Here is a 23,262-nt window from a genome sequence, read left to right on the forward strand (position 1 = left end):
GCACAACGCTGCCAACGAACCCTGGGTCCGCTGCGGCCGCGTGGGCCCAACTTTCGCGAGAGGGCGGCTGATACCCTCCGGGAGATGTTATCGCTCCCTCCGCCTGCGCCTGGCCGTTCTAACAAGGGGCGCCAGCCATCACGGGGGTGCCTTGATTTTGTTCCACCTTGGTCCGATGTATTTCAGTTAACTTAGTAACGACGGTCCGTCTCCCCAACCAACCGGTGCACCCACCTCCCTGGGTCGCCAGTGCCACCCTGCGGGGACGGGCGGCATGGCCGGCCCAAGGCGCGCAGGCGCACTAGCCCCAGCGGGGCTTCCGTGTCTGCGCCCTGGGACCTTTTTGGCGCCGGCCCCGGCGCGAGCGGGGACGGCGGCCGGGAGGGCGTGGCGCGGGTTCGCGTTCCCCGCGGAACAATGCGGTACAACGAGAAGGAGCTGCAGGCGCTGTCCCGGCAGCCGGCCGAGATGGCGGCCGAGCTGGGCATGAGGGGCCCCAAGAAGGGCAGCGGTGAGCGGGACCCGGGAGACTGGGACAGTGCTAGGGACTGGAGGCGGGGGCCGAGGTCCGGGTGAGGGCGGGGGGGGTGGAGGGCGCTGGGGTGGAGGGCGGGGATCCGGGCGGGGACTGCCTGCGCCCCTGAGCGTGCGCTGTGCTCGCAGTGCTGAAGCGGCGGCTGGTGAAGCTCGTGGTGAATTTCCTCTTCTACTTCCGGACAGACGAGGCCGAGGTAGGGGCGCCCCGGGCGCGCGGGCGGGTGCCAGGCTGCGCCCCGCGGAGGCTGGGCGCTCACCGCCGCGTCCCGGCGCCCGTGTCTCCTCCAGCCCGTCGGAGCCCTGCTGCTGGAGCGCTGCAGAGTCACCCGGGAAGAGCCCGGCACCTTCTCCATCAGTGAGTGCGGCTGGGGAGGCCGGCGGCGCCCCCAGCAGCCCGGGGCACCCGCAGCGCCGCACTGTCCCCTCCCCAGGCGCCCGAGGCCGCCTCTGTGTCCCCAGCCTGGCGCCACCCTCCCCAGACACAAGAGTGCGTTGTCCACAGCCAGCTCAAGGTCAGGTCCTCCTGGCGGGCACCGCCGTGCCTACCTGCCAAGTCCACTTAAGCTTGGGTCCCTCCCAGAGTCGGCTCTTTCTTCCTGTGGGCCCAGGCTGCACTCACGGGGCGGACGGGCCAGCATGCAAAGCGTTTCCCTAGCTGTCGAGATTAGCGTGGGTCTACATTGTTGTATGGCCCTGGGCTGGAAACCCCAGGTGGGGGTGGGGGAGTGAGAGGGGTGTGGCTCTCCTGGGTTTTTTTTTTTTTTTGGTTTTTAAAAAAGACGGGGGTTTCACCATGTTGGTCAGGCTGGTCTTGAACTCCCGACCTCAGGTGATCCGCTCTCCTTGGCCTCCAAAGTGCTTGGATTATAGGCGTGAGCCACCGCGCCCGGCCTCTCCTGGGTTTTAAGATTCCCATCTTCGGGGAAAGATGGAGTTTGCCAGAGTGGCTTCAGTATGAGACACGATCCCAGTTCCTGGTGATGGCCATCATCTTCCAGCTTCCTTGGTTTGTGGAAGCATCACATCCCTGTCTCCATCCTCACCTTGTCCTCCCTGCATCGCGTCTGGGTCCACGTTTCCTTCTACACAGACACCAAACAGAATTGAGGGCCCACCCTGACAACCCCGTTTTATTTTTTGTGACGGGGTCTCATTCCGTCACCCAGGCTGGAGTACAGTGGCGCCATCTCAGCTCACTGAAATTTCTGCCTCCCGGGTTCAAGCGATTCTCCTGCGTCAGCCTCCCAAGTAGCTGGGATTACACGTGCCTGCCACCATGCCCAGCTAATTTTTGTATTTTTAGTAGAGACAGGGTGTCATCACGTTGGCCAGGCTGGTCTCGAATTCACGACCTCAGGTGATCCGCCTGCCTTGGCCTCTGAAATGCTGGGATTACAGCTGTAAGCCACAGCACCCAGCCCTCTTGATTTTATTTTTGAAACAGGATCTCGTTACCCAGGCTGGAGTGCACTGGCATAATCACAAGTCACTGTAGTCTCAACCCCCTTGCCTCAAGCAATCCTCCCACCTCTGCCTCCTGAATGTCTGGGACTACGAGACCCCACCACCACACCGGCTGATTTTTGTTTTTGCAGAGACAATCTCCTCAGCTCAAGCAGTCCTCCCACCTCGGCCTCTCAAAGCGCTGGGATGACAGGCGTGAGCCACTGCACCCAGCGACAACCTCATTTTAACTATTTCATTTGCAGAGGCCCTATTTCCAAATGGAGCCACGCTCCTCTAGGTTCTGGGGGTCAGGACATGAACACATCTTTGTGGGGGCCACAGGGGGGGTGGTTTTGGGCACTGGCAAGAGGAAGCTGCCCCTGTGGTTGTGGGCAGGACCGACGTAGGTGCTCCCTCCCCAGGCTTCATCGAGGACCCCGAGAGAAAGTATCACTTTGAGTGCAGCAGCGAGGAGCAGTGTCAGGAGTGGATGGAGGCTCTCCGTCGGGCCAGGTGGGGCCAGGCGGCCGTGGGCACAGCTGGGGTGGGCACAGCAGCCATGCACAGCAGGCCTCTGACCCCTGTGCCGCCCTCTTCTCTAGCTACGAGTTCATGCGGAGAAGCCTCATCTTCTACAGGAACGAAATCCGGAAGGTGACAGGCAAGGTGTGTACAGGGCTTCGGGTGGCCAGGGTGGGGCTGTGGGTGGCAGAGTCCTCCGGCCCTGGCTCATGGCCATCCGTCCACCCCACAGGACCCCCTGGAGCAGTTCGGCATATCCGAGGAGGCCAGGTTCCAGCTGAGTGGCTTGCAGGCATGAGTGCAGGGCATGGTGGTTGGCGTGCAGCTGGGTGGGACTGGCCTTTGCCCAGCCCTGAGTTGCTTGGCCATGCCTGGATTTTTTTTTTTTTTTTTTTGAGTCAGGGCCTCACTGTTGCCCAGGCTAGCTTCAGTGGTGCCATAGCTCACCGTGACCTTGACCTGGGCTCAAATGATCCTCTTGCCTCAGCTTCCCAAGTAGGCTGGGACCACAGGCACGAGCCCCCACACCCAGCCCTCACACCTGGATTTTCAGCGGGAGGTTTTTGGTTTGGAGACATCCAAAGCCTGAAGCCGGTGGGTGTGGGCAGGCGCTGCGTTTTGTGAAACTGCCCAGCAAGCCGCCCTCCTCAGGGCCCCAGGACCCACCCGACTGGCCTGGCACCTGGCACTATGTGCTGCTGCCGGGATGTGCGCCCTCCCACGATGCCCCGCCTGAGTTTTGTGCATCCAGGGTCTGGTGGGCACCCGGGCTGTGTGGCCCTTCCGCCCTGCACAGAATGAATGTACAGGGCCAGAAGAAGCTGTGAATGGCGTGGGGGCTGAGTCCCCCCACCAGCTGTGAATTCTGCAGACAGGAGCCCCGGCTGTGGGCCTGGGGAAGTGCCTGTCCTGTTCAAATAAAGGTACCTCTTTTTCACAGTGGATGGCAGTGCAGTGAAGGAGAGGGAGGGGCGGCTGGGGAGTCCACACCCCAGAGAAGCAAGGCTTGGGGTCTTGAGAGGTTGGGGCTGGGTCTCCTGCACTGAGGGGAGGCCTGGAACCCGAGCCCGGACAGGTGGAGGCCGAGACCCAAGCCTGGGAGGATGGGGCTGCTGTGTGGTATTGGGAGTCCTGCGGTGACCTGGGGTCCCCACCTGGCATTCGTTGCCCACGCCCCCCCGGAGTGTGGATGGGGCCTGGGCTGGCTTTGTCCCTCCGATGTGGCAAACGACTTTGCCGGTGTTGTCGGGGCTGCAGATCTGGTTTTGCGTTCATCTGAAGGCAGTCTGCCCACAGCCTGATGCAGTCAGGCTCGGGCCTCCTGGTGTCGGCCCTCAGAGCTTCTGCTAGGAGCGACCCCAGACCCTGCACCCCGCTGCTTCAGCGATGACTCCCTTGCCATCAGGAGACACCTGAGGCCACCCGAAAGAAACGCTGCCGTTCACACAGGTCCAAGTGAAAATGGTCTGTTTATTACAGCGTCTAGAGGTGGGGAAGCAGAACGCAGGGGTGCCCAGAGGAAGGGGCGCCCGCAGCCCAGGGGCGGACCGTGACAATGTGCGCAATCCAAACACAGTTCACCAGGAAGACAGCAGAGCCTCCTGAGGGCAACAGACAAGGGCCGACATAGAGCAGCAGCGCGTGGGGGGCTGACCACTGATGACGGGGGAGGGGGCCCTGCTGACCACTTAACAGACTGACGCGTCCTGGGGCGGATAAATTAAGGGGCAAGTCTTAAATAAGTCACCGAGTGTGCCTCACGGGCCAAGGAGGGGGCGTCCTAGTCATCAGGGTTCCTATCAATTCCTGAGCAAGAGCCACTCCCAGGCGCCACCTGCCCGCGGTCAGCAGCAGCGCAGGTCCTGCCAGCTGCCCATGGAAGCTCAGGCTGCGCACCAGCACCAGCCTCCACTGTCAACCGCCACCAACCCCCGTCTGGGAGTGTCTGAGGAGGACATGGCCTAGGGCTCAGAGTGGGAGGGCGTCTGCGGGCAGCAGCATTGCTAGTTCACACGTGCCCCAGGGGGCTCAAGGAGACTTCTGCCTGGGCCAGTGGCTCCGAGACCCAGTGCGTGTCCTAAACACGTGGTGGTCTGCGTGGGCAGGGGCCGCAGTGGCACCCCGGCAGCCACTGTCCCCTGGGGGGAGGCAGAAGTGATACAGTGTTTCAAGAGTGTGTCTTGTTCTAGGCCAGGGGACTCCATGCTTTCTCTGCCGTCAACCCTGGAGCATTTCCGGCCGGTGGCGGCACGGAGCAGGCTGCCTATCCTGAAGGCCGGGCTCGGGCAGAGGCACAGCACCTTCAAGCTGAGAGCACCAACGTGGGGGTGGGAAGGACAGGTTTGGAGCACCATCTTCAAAACTCAGCTAGGTTGGGGGGGCCAGGGGTCTGAGGGACAGGTTGTTGGGGGCCAGAGGGAGGCAGCACCCCCCCACCAGGCACAAGCAGGGGTCTTCCAGGTCCTCCCACACAGGACTACCCCCACCCAGCAACCACAGGAGCCTTTCCTCCGCGGCTCCCTCTCCGGAGGCCACGTGGTAGGGACCAGAACGCAGGGCTGGCAGCTCCCTGGAGGGTGGTTCTGTGACACCTGGGGAAGGGCTGCCCGATGCCACCTCACAGCAGCAACTTGAGAAGGTGGGCTCAACGGGTGTGACAGCCTGGGCCCCATGTGCAAGGAGCTAGGACTCCCAGACCCCATCCTCCAGGGAGCGCGCAGAGACAGCACTGCCTGGACAAGCCAGGCACCAACTGCTTTGAGTGGCTCTGACTGCCGGCCATAGCCCGGCCTCGCCCTCTCCTTGCACGCCCAGTCCCAGGCACCCCCAAGGCTGCAGAATGGGGGGCAGATGCCATCCCAGGGCCTAGGGCCAGAGAGGCCAGGCTTCAGCAGCGCACCTCGGCCCCAGCACACCCACTTAGAGGGCCGGGTGCCAGGCGGGACCCTGACAGAAGGGACGTGGGCCAGGAAGAGGCTCAGGCAGCTGTCTGGACCACTGGGGACTGCAACTGAGGGGTGTAGGGTGGGGGCTGACCCTGTGGCCATTTTGTACACTCTGAATAAATAAGGATTTCCCCGCACCTTTCTTTCCTCTTCACTGTGCATTATACCATCTAAAAATAAAAGCTGTTAAATCTATGAAATTTATAAATTCTTATCACATCTCTATAAAATACTGCCACTCATTAGTGTGACTCTCTCCTGTACAGAAACACCAGGGGACCCTCGACAGGCCTGCCCGCGTCACAGGGCGCGCTGCGAGCCACGGAAGCCGAGAAATACAAAAGTAAATGCACTTGTCCGGCGCCTGCCGTCCTCACAGCACCATCGCAGCGCACGGCGCGGGGCCCCCCCACGCGAGGGCGCCACCCAGGCCCCGCGGGGGTGAACAGTCCGGGGCTCACAGTGACGGGGCGGGGGTGGAGCGCTCAGCGCAGGCGCCAGGGGCTCGGGAAGGGGCTCAGGCCACGGGGGGCCTCCGAGGAATGTGGCAGCGGCGGGCCTGCCTTTGGTACGGGAGCAGTGCGTCGTCGGGGGGGGCCGGCCGGGCGGCGTTTCCGAGGACGGGGTTCGGCGTCGTCAGCGTCTAGTCAGCACCAAGCGGGCGGAGGCAGGCGCAGGCCTGGGGACGAGATAGCACCGGGGCAGGCTGTCGGCGAATCCGCTGGCGGGCCCGCCCTGCAGACACGTGTCTTTATATAGATCTCTCATATATAGATATTTATATTTCTCAATAAGTTGCCTTTACCACTTAGATGGAATAAAATAAGTCAGAATTGTTTATACTTTTTAAAAAACGATAAATACTTTATCTAAAACTATCGACAGTACAAACTGGACCAGTCCCAGCCTCCTGTGGCGCGCGCCGCCGATTCACAGTGGAGCCCCGTCGTCCTCGCCTCTGCCGTCAGGGTGGGAGGCCGGCGGGCAGGTGCCGCGGGCGCAGTTGGTCCACACCGTCCTTGCATAGGTCTCGCGGTTGAGGTAGAAATCCTAGTTACCTGCAGGAGGGCACAGTGGGAAGGGCAGTCTGTCACCCTCAAGCCTGGGGAGCCTGACACTCACCCGGGCCGGGGACCGAGGCCTCCCACGAGCACACTCGCCACCTGGGGCCAGCACCGTGACAGGCAGGGCGCTGGCCCCTCCAGCCACAGCAGGCCCGGGGAGCCTGACACCTGGCCACGCCAGCCAAGCTCCGGCCTTCCTCCAGAGACGCACAGCCAAGTCCCACTAAGGCCACCCTACCTGCAGCACATCTCCTGTGGGACCTGTAGGAGCCCGTCCCGCCCACAGGTGCCCGCCCTGACCCGCCAGGCCCGCTCCTCCTTCTACTTCAGCACACTGCAGGGCAGGCCAGGCCGGCCAGCCCCGGCCCTGCCTCTGCCTCGGCTACCAGTCCACCTCTCCTTGCCCAGCGAGATGTGGGCTTGCCCATGAAGGCCTGTGTCCCAGGGCCCCCTGAGGCAGAAGGTCAGGGGGAAGCAGAGGGCACCTTTGCACTTCACTGCCCGGCACGCCATGTCCCCGGAGGGCACAGGTGGCCAACTACCCTCGGGGGTCAGCAGCCAGTTTCCACCACCTCTCGGAGGACGAGTGGATGGGACGTTCCCTGAAGGCCTCACGGCCACAAACTCACTCCAGCCTCCCACTTCCCCTGGTGCAAAGGCGGGCGCTATCTACGTCAGCCTGTGCACCTCGGTGCTGACGTCTGAGTGGCTGGAAGCCCTCGGCTTTCGGCCACAGCCACAGAGCAGTACGGCCGCCATCGGCCGTGTCCCGGGGGCAGCCCGATCACGCAGGGCACAGAGCTCGCCTCTCAGCCCCACTGGGAACCCATGAGCCCCCCAGGCAGGCGGGATACCAGGGGCCTCACCGGCTCCCTATGAGAGGTATCCGAGGCCATCAGCCAGATGGCCCTGACCAGAGGCGTCCGTCCTGCCAACCTGGCTTCCCAGGACCTCTGCAGCTGACACCGCACCACGCCACCTGTCCCGAGTGACCTGGGCCTGGTGCAGATGGAGCCCTGGAGGCTACTCCCAGCCCCGAGGGGCTGCACCCATCCTTGGCATGGCACCCCGTGAGCCTCACCCACAGGGGCTGGCACAGCTGCCCCCAGGGCTGGCCTCCGTCCTGCGGCATCACCGCAGGTACCCAGCTGTGGGCAGCTGGAAGCCAACATGCTCAGGCCATGCCATGGCCGGTGCCCGTCCTGCAGTCCCTCCTCTCGCTTCCCTCCTCAGGACCCCCGGCCCTTCTGCCGAGCCCTGTGGCCATCTTCTCTGCCAAAGGAAGGACAGTTCAGTGTCTGGAGGGAGCCACCGCGCGGGGCTCTGGCCTTACCTTACACAATATGCACTGCTAGCTAAGCAAGGTCTTTATCGCGGCTTAACCCCTGAAAGGTGCGCGGCATAAGGAGGCGGCATGCCAAGGGACACCCACACAGCGGACGGCCCCGTGGCGCTGGCCTGCGGGATCCCGGGCGCGGCCTGTGCCAGGGCCAGCCGGGGCAGGGGCTGGTGGTGCACCGTGAAGGAGGGGCGGGCGCCCTTGTGCGGGAGGGAGGTGAGCTTGATAGACAAAGAGGCGTTAGCAGGCGGCAGAGAGGCAGCAGAGGCGGGGGGCAAGAAAGCTTGGTTAGGCGGGAGGGACGCGAGGCTCTGCAGAAGCACGGGCTCAGGGTTAGAGGCCAGCAGCGTTGGGGGAGGAGGCAAGGCGGCGTTAGGTGGGAGAGCGTGGAGGATGGGAGGCCCCGCGGGGGGCCGGCCCAGGTGCGCAGGCGGGGGCCGCGGGGGAGGCGGAGGCGGAGGGGGCGGCCGGGTCTCAACCGAGGCCGGGGCCTGAAAGGAAGAGGCCGAGGCGCTGGCCGCCGCCTGCAGCGGGCTCGGGCCCAGCGTGGCACTGCCACACGCAGCCCCGCGGCCGACACGGGCTCCAAACAGATGAGCAGAGGCGGAGGGCACCGCGTGGTTAAAGACACCTGCAAACAGGAGAGAAAAAGGCAGCTTCAACAGGCGGCAGCATCCGGTCACGTGCAGAGAAGCAGCCGCAGGCTCACCAAAGGACAGCGAGACGGCGGCGCCGGGCGTGCGGGCACCCAGCACAAGCAGCAGCCCCAAGGCTCCTCCGCCCGGTCTGGGCAGGCACTGCGGGGACTCGCTCTTACCCAACGCCAGCTCCCAGAGCCTTGCCAGAGCCCGGGCGGCCACACCTAACAGGTGACCTCCACGGGAGAAAGGAATGCCCTGGTGACCCTGCGCACCGTGGCCTTCTGAAAACAAGAGGGAGGCCGTTATAACCAGAGAACCCGAGACACACGGACTCAGCGGGAGCCCTCTCCCCGCAGGACTGGAGTTCCGGACCATGACCAGACGCTGGGGACCAGCTGCTCGGCTCCTGGCCCCAGAGGGCAGGGAAGGACACCTGCAAAGGAAGGGGCCGCAGCCCTGCCTACCTCCAACTGTGCTGCCTGCCACCCCGGAAAAGCTGCCCATGGCGTGCGAGTTGGTGAGTCTGGTGGCAGCGGACGACACGTGCACCAGGCCAGCGGCGGCCGGCACAGAGCTGAAGAGCGACTGCAGCACGGAGGAGCCGGCCACGGAGCCCAGGTTGGCCTGCAGGGCCATGGGGCCCAGCGCGAACTGCGGCCCTGGCGGGAAGGGGCCCAGGAAGGGCCGGTGCGTCTGGGCGGAGGACCCCGAGCCGCCTGCAGAGGACGCCGCCGGGGCCAGGACCGGGCCGCTGAGGAGGCCTCCGGGAGGCACCGCGGCCGCGGAGATGAAGAGGTTGTGGCCGTTCTTGAGGTCGAGCTCTCGGTCCCGGGCCTTGGCGGCCTTGCCGGCGGGCAGCGCACTTTTGTCCGCGGGGCCGCACAGCGGCAGGCCTCCCTCCCCCACCTCCTTGCCGCGGCCACCCTCGCCCTTCAGCCCGGCCAGGCCGTCTAGCTGCCTCTTGCTCAGGAAAGGGTTGGTGTCCGAGACCTCCTTGGTGCGCTGCGAGGGGAAGCCCAGCGGGGAGCTCAGGCCGGCCGCCTCGGGGCCCTTGTGGGGGAGAGAAGCACCATCACTGAAGCCGTGTGAACTCAGCTCGGCGGCCAGGCCCCCGCCGAAGGTGCAGCCGTTCGCAGGGTTGGTGCTGGGGCTGAGTCCGTCAGCTCCTGACAGGGAGCCGGGAAAGCCTTTCCTGGGGTGGGCAGCCAGCTTGGCATCGGCGGGGGTCTCCTCCAGGGCAGGCCGGAACGCGAACAGGGAGCTCTGGCTCAGGGTGGGGCCGGCCTGCAGGGGGCTGTCCGCAGCCTTGGCCAGGCCGATGTCGGAGATCGGCGAGAAGGTGGACTTCCACTTGCTGCTATTGACTGGCTCGCCGGCCGGCGCGGGCCTCCTTCCCGCCACGCCACCACCTGGCAAGGAGGAAAGCCATGAGGCTAACCGGGGCTGCTGCCGCAGCACGAACAACTCTGCAGACAGGGCTGCCGCAGATGTGCAAGACGCCAAGCAGGCTGGGACCCAACAGGCGGGGCACAGCACAGGATGAGACGGGAATGGATGGGACAGGACCGAGGCAGCTCAAGAGGGTGTCAGAGGAGCCCGGGTAGGATGAGCTCAACCTTAGCTCTGGGGAAAATTTGGAGGCCAGAGGCCTCTGGGAGGAAAGGTGGGGTCGTCCCTGAGCAGGCCAGGGGCCTCACAGAGGACGCAGACTCAACAGACGATGAAAGCAGACACCTCTTGGGGGAAGGCCAGGGTCCGAAAAGAACAAGGCACCCAAGGCGAACACCTGCAGGTGAGCACCCACTGCAAGAGTGCGGCGTGTGCGCGGAGGCCCTGGGCTGCCGTGAGGGCCTCCCGGAAGCAGTTCCAGAAGCCCAGAGCCCCCAGTGTTGCGGTCAGCAGCACTAACAGCACCACGGCCAAATGGACAGGCCTGGCCACGTCCCAGAGCACTTGTTACTCACCATTTTCCAAGGTTTTGGGGGGAGATTTGCTTTCTAAGGAGATAGTTGCAATTTTTCTCTCAATTCTGTTAAGAAAGAAACGTCATTAATGTTTGAAACCCAGGTGCATACTAAGAGTGATGCAAATGCTGACAGCAAACAGCCAGGAGTGGGGAGACGGTAGACAAGCAGCAGCACCTGGGCCGGACGGGAGATCCATGCAGCCACCCTGGGTCAGGCCCGGATTGTGCAGCTGGGCCCTGGGATCCACCCCCATCGTGCCACAAGGGCACTGTCTTGGTAGAGACTCCAGGGCCTGTGCTGGGACAAGGGGCCAAGAGCTCGAGCATGGCAGCTGAATGGGGAAGCCACTTCCCAAGCACACAGAAGCGTGGGCGTCCAGACAGAGGTCCCTTCCCAGCTTCCTCCCCTGGCCCCAGACTTCGGTGCCTCAGGGGGCAGACAACGCCACCGCCTCGCAGGCCGGCGTGCAAGCCACGTCCACCCACACGCTTCACGGGGCTGGTTTCATCCAGTGTCCCAGGAACACAGCAGGGACACCAGAATTCCCAAACACTCTGCAAACACTAAGCTGAGCAATCCCAACGCAAACAGCACCCACGTGCTAGGATGTTTTCTATTTAACGGGCATGCGTATTTGGAGCGGAGCAAAACGAACTAACTCAGACCACCACCAAGAGCTCTCAGGGCTGGCTGCGATGGCGCACACCTACAATCCCAGCACGCGGGGAGACAGAGGCAGACGGGCCGCTTGAGGCCAGGAGTTTCAGACCAGCCTGGGCAATATGGCAAAACCCCACCTCTGTAAAACAAAAACATCAACTAGGCATGGTGGTGGCGGGTGCCTGCAGCCAGAGCTACTCGGGAGGCTGAGGCAGGAGAATCACTTGAACCTGGGAGGTGGAGGTTGCAGTGAGCTGAGACTGCGCCACCGCACTCCAGCTTGGGCAACAGAGTAAGATTCCGTCTCAAAAAAAAAAAAAAAAAATCAAAAACCCCACAATGTGATACCACTTCGCAACAACTTGGACGGCTAGAATCAAACAGAGAAATTCATCGTGGCAAGGATGTGGGGACCTTAGCCCCGCCGTGTGCCCATGGCAGCAGGTGGAATGGTGCAGCTGCTGAGGAGCACAAGGGCTGGGTCACCCAGCTCCTCCGCCCAGACACCTGGAAACTCATTTTCAAACACAACACGCACACCCACGGCCACAGCAGTGCCACTCACAACTGCCAAGAATGGCAAGCCCAGCAACGGGTGGACGCATGGTGACGCACCTCCAGTCACCTTGAGGACCAGGGAGAGATGCCAGACCCAAATAGACACACCCTCTGTGATTCCACTCCTAGGAGGTCCCTCGAGCCCTCAGAGTCACTGAGACAGAAGGTAGGATGGGTCATGCCAAGGGCTCTGGGGAGGGGTTGGGGAGTGAGTGTTTCTTTGGAGAGGATGGAAGGTTCTGGATTTCGGCAGTGGTAACGCGGACATACCAAAGACCTCTGAAGTGCACACTTTAAAAGGGGGACCTGATAGGTTAAGTTTATCTAGTAAAGCTCCTCTAATACACTGAGCAAGGCGTGCAGATGAGCCCCAAACGCCTCACTGCTGAAAGGTCTCTCCTGCTGCGCTCAGCTCCTACTGAGCTTGGCATTTTTTTTTTTTTTCTGAGACAGAGTTTCACTGTCTTGTTGCTCAGGCTGGAGTGCAATGCGAAATTTTGCTTCACTGCAAACTCCGCCTCCAGGTTCATGCGATTCTCCAGCCTCAGCCTCCTGAGTAGCTGGAATTACAGACGTGCATCGCCACGCCCAGCTAATTTCATATTCGTAGTAGAGACAGGGTTTCTCCACGTTAATCAGGCTGATTTGCAACTCCTGACCTCAGGTGATCTGCGCACCGTGGCCTCCCAAGTGCTGAGATGACAGGTGCGAGCCGCCTCGCCTGGCCAGCTTGGCCGGTTCTAACTGGTGTCCCCACTTGTGTGCCAGGATCCCACCCCCAACAACTTAGGAGGCCGGCCCTGCCCACAACAGAGCCCAGGACCTGCAGGGAGGTCCCTCACAAAACAGATGCCTCTCTCCCCTCCAGGGCACCCCCTCGGAGTCTGCTGACCCTCCTCACCCACGCATGGTGAGTGCACACCTCCTGCCCCTGCTGCCAGGCCCTGCCCCCATCCGGGACCCTGGACTTGCCGGGCGCTGCTGGGCTCGTCCTCAGAGCCTGGCTCCTCGTCGGAGGTGAGCGGGGAGTAGTGTGCCCCATTGGTCTGGCTCAGGGGCCGCTCTTTCTTGAGCACGGGGGGCTGATCGTGGTCCTGGTAGGGCACAGGGGAGCTCTTCAGGGAGGTCTCAGGGGATGAGATGGCTGTAATCTCCAGGGGCTGGTTGATGTTATTGACCTGAGGGCAGACAGACGCAGCAGATGCACACAGCACAGGCCAGGATCCCAAGGCAGGAGAGCCCCACCCACGACCCAGGAGGCTCCTGCCTGTACCCCAGAGTTTCCTGAGAAAACAGATGCTCCGTCTGGGTGGCCCATGCGGCCTCAGTCCTGGTTCCTTCTGGTCCTCACATACCACACCCACAGCCCAGAGCCCCCACACCCACTCCTCGTGTGCCCACCTCCACCAAGGCCCCACCGCCGAGAATGAAGCTTTCAGGCAGCTCACAGCTGCTCCAAACCCCTGGGGCAGCTGTGGGCCGCCTCTTCCCAGGCTGCCACGGCCGCATGTGGCGGGGGACAGATGACCGGCCTCTGTCATGGCCCCCCACCTCCCTCTGGTCTTTCTTCCATGGGCCGTGCTCCCTGGCCCTGCCGGTCCCCATCCTTACCATGGAGTTGAGGTTTAGAGGAGACCCTGAAGGCTGCGTGAAAAGACCAGCGACAGACGGCAGGGCTCGGCGCTTGGGGGACACGCCTGCGGTCAAGCTGGGCGTCCCCGTTGACGCTCGCTTCCGCCGGCCACGCTTGCGGCTGTCCTGGCCGTGGCTCAGCACACAGTCCCCGCGGGCGCTGGCGGTCAGGGGGCTGTGTTTGCTGGAAGGCGACTGCTTGGTGCCGCCCGCGCCGGTGGCGATGGTGAACACGATCCTCCTCTTGGCCTCGCTCTCCGGATCTGAGAAGCCGGAATCGGAGGGCAGGTCCCCCTTGCTGGCCTCGGGGAGCGGGCCGTGGGCAGCCCCACCGAGCCGGGGGCTAGAGGAGAGCTGGTGGGCGGGAGAGGCCGGGCGCGAGTTCCGGGGCTGTGCCAGCAGCAGGGGATGCTGTGGCGTGGAGCTGCGGGACCCCACAGTGGCAAACAGACTCCCAGAGCTGGAGGACTCATCCAAGGCGGCAGGCTCGGCTCCAGGAGCGAGAGAGGCTGGGCTGCCTGCCAGGGTCCCGCTGATAGCCACCGAGCCAGCATAGGAGAAGCCTGCCGGGAAGGACATGGGGTTCTTAGGCGACGCAAGACTGCCTCAGTCCACAGGGGAGATGCTGGGCCCCACCTTGGCTGACTAGGAAGCCAGGCTGTGGGAGTACCTCCCTCCAGGAGCTCCGTGGGCTCCAGGAGAGGCGATGAAGCAGGGAACAGGGCTAGGAGGCTGAAATGGCCCCTCTGTGGTGGAACCAGAAGACTCTGTGGGCAACTTCAGGGCTCAGGGCTGACCCTGTGCCTCCTCCCATTCATCTGGGCTGCCTGTGCCCTGCAGGTCTCGGCTGAGATGCTGCCTCCCCTCAAGAAGCTTCCCGGTGTGGGCTCCCCGTTGAGCTGGGCACCTGTGAGGTCCCCTCTGCCCCTGTGATCTCAGAGACACCTCAAGGAAAGCCCATGGCTCAGTGGCCTCCCTCCCTCCTGTTCTCAGACAACAACTCAGCTTGGACCCTCGAGCCTATGGCTGCCCTGAAGGCTAAGGCCGCGCTCCCCAGCCCACAGTGAGCTGTGCACTTCTGGGACCACCCAGGACAAAGGGCGGCTGGAGTTAGTTGCCTATTTATGACCCAGGTGCACACCTCCCGATACTGCCACTGCCTCTCACAGAACAGACCTCATCCCAAGGGCACAAGCCTGCCAGAGCAGAGCTGCCGGGCTTGGGTGGCCTCTCCAGGGCCCTCACGCGGTCAACCCTGACGCCGCCCAGCCACCCTAGAGCCTCCAGTCCTGACAGCAGCCGTGTGCTCTGCACTCTGCTGTTGCTTTGTTGTTGGTTTTGGTTTGGGGACGGAGTTTCGCTCTTGTCACCCAGGCTGGAGTGCAGAGGTATCATCTCGGCCCACTGCAACCTCCACCTCCCAGGATCAAGTAATTTTTCCGGCCTCAGCCTCTCGATTAGCTGGGATTACAAGTGACCATCACCACACCCAGCTAATTTTTATATTTTTAGTAGAGACGGGGTTTCACATTTTTGGCCGGGCCAGTCTCACAGGTGATCTGCCCACCTCTCCCTCCCCAAGTGCTGGGCTTATAGGCGTGGGTCACATTTTACTTGTTACTCCTAAAAAAGTAGATGCCACATCACGCCACATGTCAACACAGGGCCAGCAGACAAGCCTGAGAGCCTGAGCCCTCCGCTGTTGTAAGCAGCTTCACTGGCACACAGCCACACTCACTGGCAGTGTCTCTGTGGCTTCCACACTAGACAGCCCTGCACGGTCATGACAGAGACCTGCGCGGCGCCCCCTCTGGCTCTTTACAGAAACTGGGCTACCAGCAGAGACTGTTCACGGAACCCGAAACCAAGCTGCCGCCAGCACAGAGGCCCGTGGCCGTGTGCCACCGTGCACTGAGTCAGGGGCCTCCCAGCTGAGAGTGCAGGAGCCCGAACAGGGCTGGGGCTGACCCCACGGCGGAATACAGACAGGTGTGAGGTGTCAGTGTCGGGAGACACAGGCCTGAGGCTGTCATGGCCGAAGCTGGGCCATATCTTCATCCCAGCTTGTGGGATGCAGGAAAGGATGTCGGGAAGGAGGCCCGGTGGTCCAGGGCAGCCCGATGATCGCCCCGGAAGCCCTGTTCCACTCCCGGCACCCAGCCCTCCTGCTCTGAAGGGCAGCAGCAGCAGCCAAGTCCCGAGGATAGGACACAGGGGGGACGTTACCTGCAGGGGCCAGGGCAAGGCTTTTGCTCCCAGCACTGTGGGCATTAGCACCAATATGCTTTTCAAGTGTGGACGAGGGGTCTCGGGGCTGCAGCACAGGACTGGGGGTGCTTCTCTGCAGAGAGAAAAGCCAATGTGTCAGGGGGAGGCCCAGAACCCAGCTGGTAACAGTGAATGCAGTTGGCCGGGGTCACCGTCCAGTCCGGGGTGGGAAGAGGGCAGCGGGTGAAGGACTGCAGCAGGGCCCTGGGTGGGTGGCGCAGGGCAGCGCCAGCGTGTGAATGATGCGGCGGGCCTGAGGCAGGGAGGTCAGGAGGTGGGAGTCCCAGGGTCCGGCTGTGGGACGGGGGTACTGGGCACAACACAAACCACCCACGCCCACCCTCTACAGGGAAACCGGCTGCTTTCTCTGAGCAGCACAGACAAATGTCAGCAGTCACGTGGGGCGAGGATTGCCACGTGAGAACACACCCACAGGCCGCCACACTGCAGGTCCAACAAAGGTCAGCAGAGTGACCCTGGGGCCCAGAGGCTCCACATGAGCCAAAGAACAAGCCTCCATCCACACAAAACCTGGACCCGACATTCACAGCACAAGGATTCACAACTGCCAACACGTGGAGACAACTCGGTGCCCATCAACTGGGCTGGGATGACGACAGCGCACTCCATCCACCTGGGGAATGCCATCACGCACCAAGTCAAGAGGCGGGACAGGCCTGGACTTGAGCACGTTCAGGGGCCTGGGAGGGCTGGGGGAGGGCTAAGGAGTGACTGCTAAGCAGAGCATCACTTCTGGGGTGAAGAAAATGCCCCGGAATTAGACAGAGGCGTGTAAAAATAGAAAACCCGGCTGGGTGCCAGAGCTCATGCCTGGAATCCCAGCACTGTGGATGGCTGAGCCAGGTGGATTGCTTGAGGGCCAGGAGTTCAAGACCAGCCTGGCCAACATGGTGAAACCCCACCTCTATTAAAAATACAAAAATTGGGGCCGGGCGCGGTGGCTCAAGCCTGTAATCCCAGCACTTTGGGAGGCCGAGGCGAGTGGATCACAAGGGCAAGAGATCAAGACCATCCTGGTCAACATAGTGAAACCCCGTCTCTACTAAAAATACAAAAAATTAGCTGGGCATGGTGGCGCGTGCCTGTAATCCCAGCGACTCAGGAGGCTGGGGCAGGAGAATTGCCTGAACCCAGGAGGCAGACGTTGCGGTGAGCCGAGATCCCGCCATTGCACTCCAGCCTGGGTAACAAGAGTGAAACTCCGTCTCAAAAAAAAAAAATACAAAAATTGGCCAGGTGTGGTAGCTCATGCCTATAATCCCAGGACTTTGAGAGGCCAAGGCCAGTGGATCACCTGACATCAGGAGTTCAAGACCAGACAGGCCAAGATGGTGAAACCCCATCTCTACAAAAAATACAAAAATTAGCTGGGCATGGTGGCAGGCACCTGCAATCTCAGCTACTTGCGAGGCTGAGGCAGGAGAATCGCTTGAACCTGGGAGGTGGAGGCTGCAGTGAGCCGAGATCGCACAATTGTACTCCAGTCTTGGTGACAGGGCAAGCCTCCATCTCAAAAAAAAAAAATGCTAAAAACCATGAAAATGTACACCTGAAACAGAAAATTTTTTAAAAAGAAAGAGCTCAATGCCCAGAAAACCCCACCCATGCTCCACAGGATGAGATTCTCTGCGGGCACGGCGTGGTGTGGGAGAACCCAAGAGCGGCTGCGATGACCGGGGCCACGGCAGGCAAAGGAGCGTCGTGAGGAGGAGGCTGGGAGCCAGGCTGGGCCTCTGAGCTCCTCCTCAACCGAGACGTGACACCCTCTCCACCTGCGCACCCACCTTTTACCCAAAAGCAAAAGGCTGGCGACAGCGGCAGAGCTGAGTGGCTGCACCGGGTGCGCACGGCCCCCTCACTGCACTGTCGCAAGCTCAGGCGTTAAAGCATGTGAATCCTCACGAGCGAGCTGGCGCTCGGGAACCCCAAACGGTTTGGCCTCAATGTGGCCCTTGGGGACCTCCCTGGGAAGCACTCACCACCCTCTCAGCGCGGCTGGGCAGCACCACGCTGGCCAGGGGGATGCTGACCGGGAGCTTGTTCGGCTGCACGGTGCTGAGCGGGATGCTGATGGGCAGGCTGGTGATGGGCTCCCCGCCGCTGCCGTAGGCACGCTCTCTCAGGCCCTGCAGACAAACACCGGGCCCCAGGCTGCAGGTCAACACACCCCTCCAGGACACCGGAACCACAGCCACGAGACAGGGGCCCGCAGCTGCTCTCTCAAGGCGGCCCCCAGGCTGCCAAGGCCCCGCAACCTGCCCCACACAGGAACTCCTGGACAGCAGCGCTGGGTCACTCCAGAGGCACAGCACGTTCCTGGTGTCGTGTCTGAAAGCCATGCCCATGTGTTCCCTCCAGCCTACCCGCCCGGCTCAGTGGGCTGTCACCTGTGGGGCCACTGAGCCTCCCTGGGCCTGCATCTATCACTGCTAAGTCCATGCAACGTCACCATCTATCCCTGCACACACAGGCCAGTGCCCCCAGGCAGTCCTCATAGGCAGCAGCCTTCCAAACTGGGCTATGAGTCTCCACCAGCCCTCACCACCCATCACTGAGAATAGCAGGGCATCAGGGACACCCCGACAAACCCCACACCCTCCATGGCACCTGCCCAGCATCACCTGTGACCTGTCCTTACTGCCTGCCCCCCCAACTCAGCCACAACGTCCCCCAGGCAGCCCCAGTCCTTCACCGTGCCCCAAGGTCAACCAGGACAAGCCCCTGCTAGCAAGTTGCCAGGGCTGCCTCTGCTGAGCACCCCCATGAGCACCAGGCAGGGGCTGTGGCCCACACCTTCTCACTGCTCTTCTCTCCAGCAAGCTGCAGGGTCCCAGGGGATGGGGGTCGCGGGTCCTGGGGGCTCAGCTTCATGCTGCTGGGCACGCTGGGGCTCTGGTAGGGAAGGCCATTCTCCTTGGTGTGCTCAGCTCTGGAATGAGAAGCTGCAGTCACCCTCAAGGGCCACTTGGTGCCTCCGGCTGGTGCTCAGGCGCAGCGGCCTGGCCCAACACCTCCCCACCTTGGTCTCCTCAACAGATGCCCTCCTGCTGAGACCTCCAACAGCTGGAGTGCACCAGACGGAGTCCACAGGCACCAGGTGCAGACCCTCACCAGCCAGGGCACTTACCTCGGGTGCAGCTCGCTGGCGGCCGGCCTGCCTGGCACCGTGTGGTCCTGGCTGAGGTGCCGCCTCAGCACGATCTTGGCCGGGGACAGCCTGGTGTAGTCGGGCACAGCCAGGCCAGACAGCTTCTCCACGCGCGGACGGCCGCCGTGGCTGGGGGTGCAGGGTACCACCTCCTGGTCTAGGGGTGAGGCCAGGTACTGGGGCGTGTCCTGCTTGGGCGAGGGCCGGCTCAGCGCGCTGCAGAGCTCATAGCTGGCAGCATGGCCATTCATGGAGAGCTCTGGGCTCATGCTGCTCAAGTGAGGCAGCGAGAACTTGGCGCAGTCCAGCTCCAGATGCAGCCGACCGGCGTCAGGCTCCAGCTCGCGGCCCAGGGTGCCCTTCCCGCGCAGGTGCAGGGCCAGGGTGTCGTCTGGTGGCACACAGGACTTGAGCTGCAGGAGCTCCTGCTGCCGCTGGCTCTTCTCCAGCTCCACGATGCTGATCTGCAGCAGGAGAGGCGGCGTCAGACCCGCCCTGCCTGGGACCACACCAGGGACCCAGGGCTGTGCCACAGACGGACCCCTGGAGGGGCGGCCAGGACCCTGGTGCTCATGTGGGATGGAAAAACCAAAACCACTGAATACCTACAAGCGGGGTTGGGAAGCTTGGGGACGTCAAATTAAGTAACATGGAGGGCCAAGGATGGTTTCCATTGACATGAAAACACATTCTCCAAAAAGAGTAACAGGAAGATACAGAGTGCTCTGGTCTCTTAAAATAGACTCTAAGTGTGAAACATGCAGAGACACCTGTGGCGGGACACGCCACTGGAGCCTGGCAGTGCTGCCCCTGGCGTGGAGTCTGGGAAGGGCTTTTTCCTTTCGGTTTGTCTGTTCTGTTTCTCTGCTTTCCTTTCTTTTAACAAACACATATCGTTTATTGCAGAAAACAGACTATGACAAAAAGAGTTTGAACCCAAATATGCTCCTCCCAAGGCCTCTACTCCATGCGGCCTGGCTGTGGGAACGAGGTCACGACCTCCGTTTCTCAAGGTACGCTACTGAGGCTCGCCAGGGCCACACACGTGAGCAAGCAGCTAGGCCGCATGTGGGTGGCGCTTCCCGATGCCAGCATGTGTGGGCTCCTGCCTCTCGGGGCAGCCTCGTAGCAAGGCTTTGGTGAAGGCCTTTGAAAGGACAACAGAGAGCTGGTGACGAGGCACCATGCCCATCAACAGTGAAAACACGCCGGGGACATGTGAGCTCAGCAGGCAGGCACAGCCTCGAAGGCACAGAGCTGTGAGAACCAAGCCCGCGACCTGCTGCTTTCCAGACTGCACGGCAGCTGCGCACGAGCTCCTGCCCAGGAGGATAGCACCTTCCCGCCACACGCCCTGCTCCACGCCTCCTCTACTCGGCCTCCATAAACACGTTTCTCGGTGTCAGAAAGTATGAGCTATTTTATTTTTCAGACAGGGCCTGGCTCTGTCACCCTGGCTGGAATGCAGTGTAAAAATCTCGGTTCGCTGCAGCCTCCACCTCCCAGGCTCAAATGATCTTCCTGCCTCAGCCTCCCCGGTAGCTGGAACTATAGGCACGTACCACCACACCCGGCTAACTTTTGCATTTTTGGTAGGGCCAGGGTCCCACGGTGTTGGCCAGGCTAGTCTCCAACTCCTGACCTCAAGTGATCCACCCGCCTCAGCCTCCCAAAGCGCTGGGATTACAAACATGAGCCCCTGCTCTGTTCCAGCGATTTTCTAGAGCAAATTTTGCCCATGACTGTTGCAGAAGCAGTCGGAGGAGGAAGCCAAGAAATCCTAGGTCAACACTGTGCACTCAGCTGAGCACGCCCGACATGCCCCAGAGAGCTAAGGGCAAGAGTGAGGCGCAGCCGTCCACACGGCCAGCCTGCAGCCTAGGAGAGAAGGTTCCACAAGCCTCCTCCACCCTCTTCCTAGGCTGCTGCATCCACAACCACCCCGGGGCCTCAATGCTGTCACAGGGAGGCCGACGGGAGCCTCTTGGGCACCTCGCAGTGTAGCCCCACGCCCAGCCCACCTGCAGCTCCAGGCAGTGCCTCTGCTTCTCTGAGATCTGGCTCTTCAGGGCCTGCTTCTCCTTCAGCAGCTTCTCCAGGGACAGCGTGGCCCAGTCCAGCTGTAGCTCCTCGCAGCGAGCCTTGAGCTGATGGGACAGGGACGCGACAGCGTCAACTGGCTGACTGGCAGCACGGCGCACTCCGCACCCTCAGGGCAAGGGCTCCCTGGACCAGCCTCGGCCAACAGCCTGCGTGCTTAGAGAACAGAACCCGCTTCTGGAATAGCCACCCACATGAGGCCTAGCTGCTTGCTCACGTGTGTGGCCCTGGCGAGCTTCACTAGCTGAGGATGGGGAACCAGTGAAGACTGGGGCCCAAACAGACAGACGAGGCAGCTCTGGCACCCACACCACAGCAGGGGGATCTCACGGGACCCCACACCTCGAGCCTGCCACAGCTGGCCTGCTGTGACGGGCTCCACAAGCTTTCACAGGCCTCACAATTCGTCTGGGAACCAACCCCACAACAGAGGCGGCATTCCAGAGCCTCCCGCCCGCACAGAGGACACACCCGCCCAGGCGGGGTCCCTCTGGCTCCCTCTATGTCCCTGTCCCGGCGCGGCGGCCCCCACCAGCTGCAGGCTCTGACTGCGGAGTGCGCGGTTGTCCTGCTCCAGCTGCTCCGACTGCTCCCGCAGCTGCTGGTTATGGGCGGAGATCTCCTTCTGCGCTTGAATCAGGTCGTTGTAGGTCAGCGCCTTCACACCCAGCTGGGGACACAGGGTGGGGTGGCGGTTACGCTGGTGGCCTCCAATGTGAAGGAAGCCCCCAGGCATGGAAACCCCTGCAGCCCAGCCCAGGAGAAATGGCCGGACAGAGGCCTAGACGGGAGCCACAGGAAGGCCGCCCGGCTGCGCCCCAGCTGCCGTCAGCCCTCCGGGAGCCGCTACCTCATCCAGCTTCTGCTGGAACAGCCTCCTGATCTCCTCCTTCTGGGCCTGGCAGTGGCTGAGGAGCTGCTGAGCCGTGCCCAGGAGCTGGGCGTTCTTCTCCTGCAGGACGGACGGGGCAGGTGGCTGAGGGCCCGCAGTGAAGGCCCACGCCCTGCCTCTCACACCTCCCTGCAGATGCGCTCAAGGACAGACATGCCTGAGGGGACCCACACTGGGCTGAGATGCCCAGTAACACTCAGGCCGCGGTGGGAGGGGCCAGCTCTGCTGTGGAGGGAAGCCGGCGTCTAGGAGTTTACCCCAAGGCAATACCAGGGGATGGACTTTTGACACGGATCTGCAAGGAAGCCTGCTGCAGTGCCCCATTGGCCTGCCCCGAAGGGAAGAGCCAGGAGCCACTGCCATGGGACAACACCCAGACAGCGGCCCAGAACAGAGCCCCGGCCTGGGCCTGCTGTCAGCCACAGGAAGCAGTCCGTGTGTCTGTGCTCAAAGCACCCCGTAGGCTTTTTATTTTTGAGACGGAGTCTCTGTCACCCAGGCTAAAGTGCAATGGCGCGATCTCAGCTCACTGTAACCTCCGCCTCCAGGGTTCAAGTGATTCTCCTGCCTCAGCCTCCAGAGTAGATGAGATTACAGGCGCCTGCCACTATGCCCAGCTAATTTCTGTATTTTTAGTAGAGACGGGGTTTCACCATATTGGACAGGCTGGTCTCAAACTCCTGACCTTGTGATCCGCCTGCCTCAGCCCCCCAAAGTGCTGGGATTACAGGCGCAAGCCACTGCGTCCGGCCTTGTAAGCTTCTTTAAAGCAAAACCTAAGTCCAAAATGCAAACCAGGGCTCAGAGACAGTAGACCTCATGGCTCCAGTGGCTTCTGGAGCCACCTCTGGGCCACCAGAACTTCCACCCACAGCCTGGCCCTAGCTCCGCACTGAGGCAGGTCCTCCACAGCTCCCTGGGGGAGATCAGAGGCGTGGGGGCTGCCCCACAGCCGGGACCTCAGGTGAAGGAAATCATGTATACAGTGGTCCATTTCCAAGACGAAGTGCCTTGAATCGGCTTAGGTGAGCACACCGCAGCAGACAGCATATACTAGGCCCCCGCCTGGATCTCTGATGCCTGCTTCTCGGCCTCCCCAGCCCCCTCCCCTGCTTAGTTGCCTCACCCAAGCCAAAGAAGTTGAGTCTAAGATCAACGTTCAGTAGCCTGCTTTGCCTGTTCTTACGAGCCTGCCCCCATTCAGGCCATGAGTCAGGTACTTGAAGAGCCCCTGAGCTTACTAGGATTGCAATGCATTGTGGGCAGTGACAAAATGCAGCAAGACAACCCTAGAGAAAACACCTAAAGTCCCTGCCCAACAACCACCAGGCGACACCCGGGAGGACTGGGACCCCACCGTCCTCAGCCCGTGAGACGGGGGGAGGGCTGCGCGCGAGGGGGCGCACTGCTGGCTGAAACTGCCGGGTGTGGCCCTGAGACACCGGATCTGGCAAAACCCTATGAAGAGTCTCTATTCGCTCTTCTCTGGGTCTCTCAGTCCATTCTTTGGGTTTAAAACAGG

General features: G+C 62.1%; 2 protein-coding genes across 10 annotated transcripts in view; one reads left to right on the forward strand and one right to left on the reverse strand.

The window, feature by feature from the left end:
* The window catches only part of DOT1L (DOT1 like histone lysine methyltransferase), a 78,334-nt gene that overhangs the window by 6,853 nt on the left and 48,219 nt on the right, over nt 1-23,262 (reverse strand). For 3 of the 7 annotated variants that reach the window (XM_032252348.1, XM_032252345.1, XM_032252351.1), the window contains 12 exons: nt 21,699-21,800; nt 21,381-21,518; nt 20,770-20,895; nt 18,728-19,212; nt 18,394-18,529; nt 17,580-17,726; nt 15,538-15,652; nt 13,291-13,874; nt 12,652-12,857; nt 10,459-10,523; nt 8,959-9,903; nt 3,956-8,484 (listed from right to left, as the gene is read on the reverse strand). In XM_032252348.1, the coding sequence (XP_032108239.1) occupies nt 7,883-8,484; nt 8,959-9,903; nt 10,459-10,523; nt 12,652-12,857; nt 13,291-13,874; nt 15,538-15,652; nt 17,580-17,726; nt 18,394-18,529; nt 18,728-19,212; nt 20,770-20,895; nt 21,381-21,518; nt 21,699-21,800 (3,651 nt within the window). In that variant the 3' untranslated portion in view covers nt 3,956-7,882. Of the gene's footprint in view, nt 1-3,955; nt 8,485-8,958; nt 9,904-10,458; nt 10,524-12,651; nt 12,858-13,290; nt 13,875-15,537; nt 15,653-17,579; nt 17,727-18,393; nt 18,530-18,727; nt 19,213-20,769; nt 20,896-21,380; nt 21,519-21,698; nt 21,801-23,262 lie in introns of those variants that run through there. The other 4 variants (XM_032252350.1, XM_032252349.1, XM_032252346.1 and 1 more) reach the window with 3 other exon arrangements.
* PLEKHJ1 (pleckstrin homology domain containing J1) lies at nt 71-6,288 on the forward strand. Of its 3 annotated transcripts, none has more exons than XM_032252358.1 (6): nt 71-511; nt 721-731; nt 826-892; nt 2,406-2,496; nt 2,586-2,649; nt 2,738-3,447. In XM_032252358.1, exons 1-6 carry the CDS (start codon nt 418-420, stop codon nt 2,801-2,803), a joined length of 393 nt encoding a protein of 130 aa, XP_032108249.1. In that variant the 5' UTR covers nt 71-417; the 3' UTR covers nt 2,804-3,447. The 3 variants fall into 3 exon arrangements, with proteins under 3 accessions (XP_032108249.1, XP_032108248.1, XP_032108247.1); XM_032252357.1 differs by having other exon boundaries at nt 224-511; nt 664-731; XM_032252356.1 differs by lacking the exon at nt 2,738-3,447 and adding an exon at nt 5,719-6,288 and having other exon boundaries at nt 320-511.

The sequence above is a fragment of the Sapajus apella genome, unplaced genomic scaffold (genome assembly GCF_009761245.1).
Source record: "Sapajus apella isolate SASKATOON/1434 unplaced genomic scaffold, GSC_monkey_1.0 scaffold77, whole genome shotgun sequence".
NCBI lineage: Eukaryota > Metazoa > Chordata > Mammalia > Primates > Cebidae > Sapajus > Sapajus apella.

Excerpts from the sequence above, each read along its gene's own strand:
- PLEKHJ1 (XM_032252356.1), top strand. The coding sequence starts at position 418 with ATGCGGTACAACGAGAAGGAGCTGCAGGCGCTGTCCCGGCAGCCGGCC. Across the intron at positions 2,497-2,585 it reads GAGGCTCTCCGTCGGGCCAG|CTACGAGTTCATGCGGAGAA; the intron begins GTGGGGCCAGGC and ends CCTCTTCTCTAG. Across the intron at positions 2,650-5,718 it reads TCCGGAAGGTGACAGGCAAG|ACACCAGGGGACCCTCGACA; the intron begins GTGTGTACAGGG and ends TCCTGTACAGAA.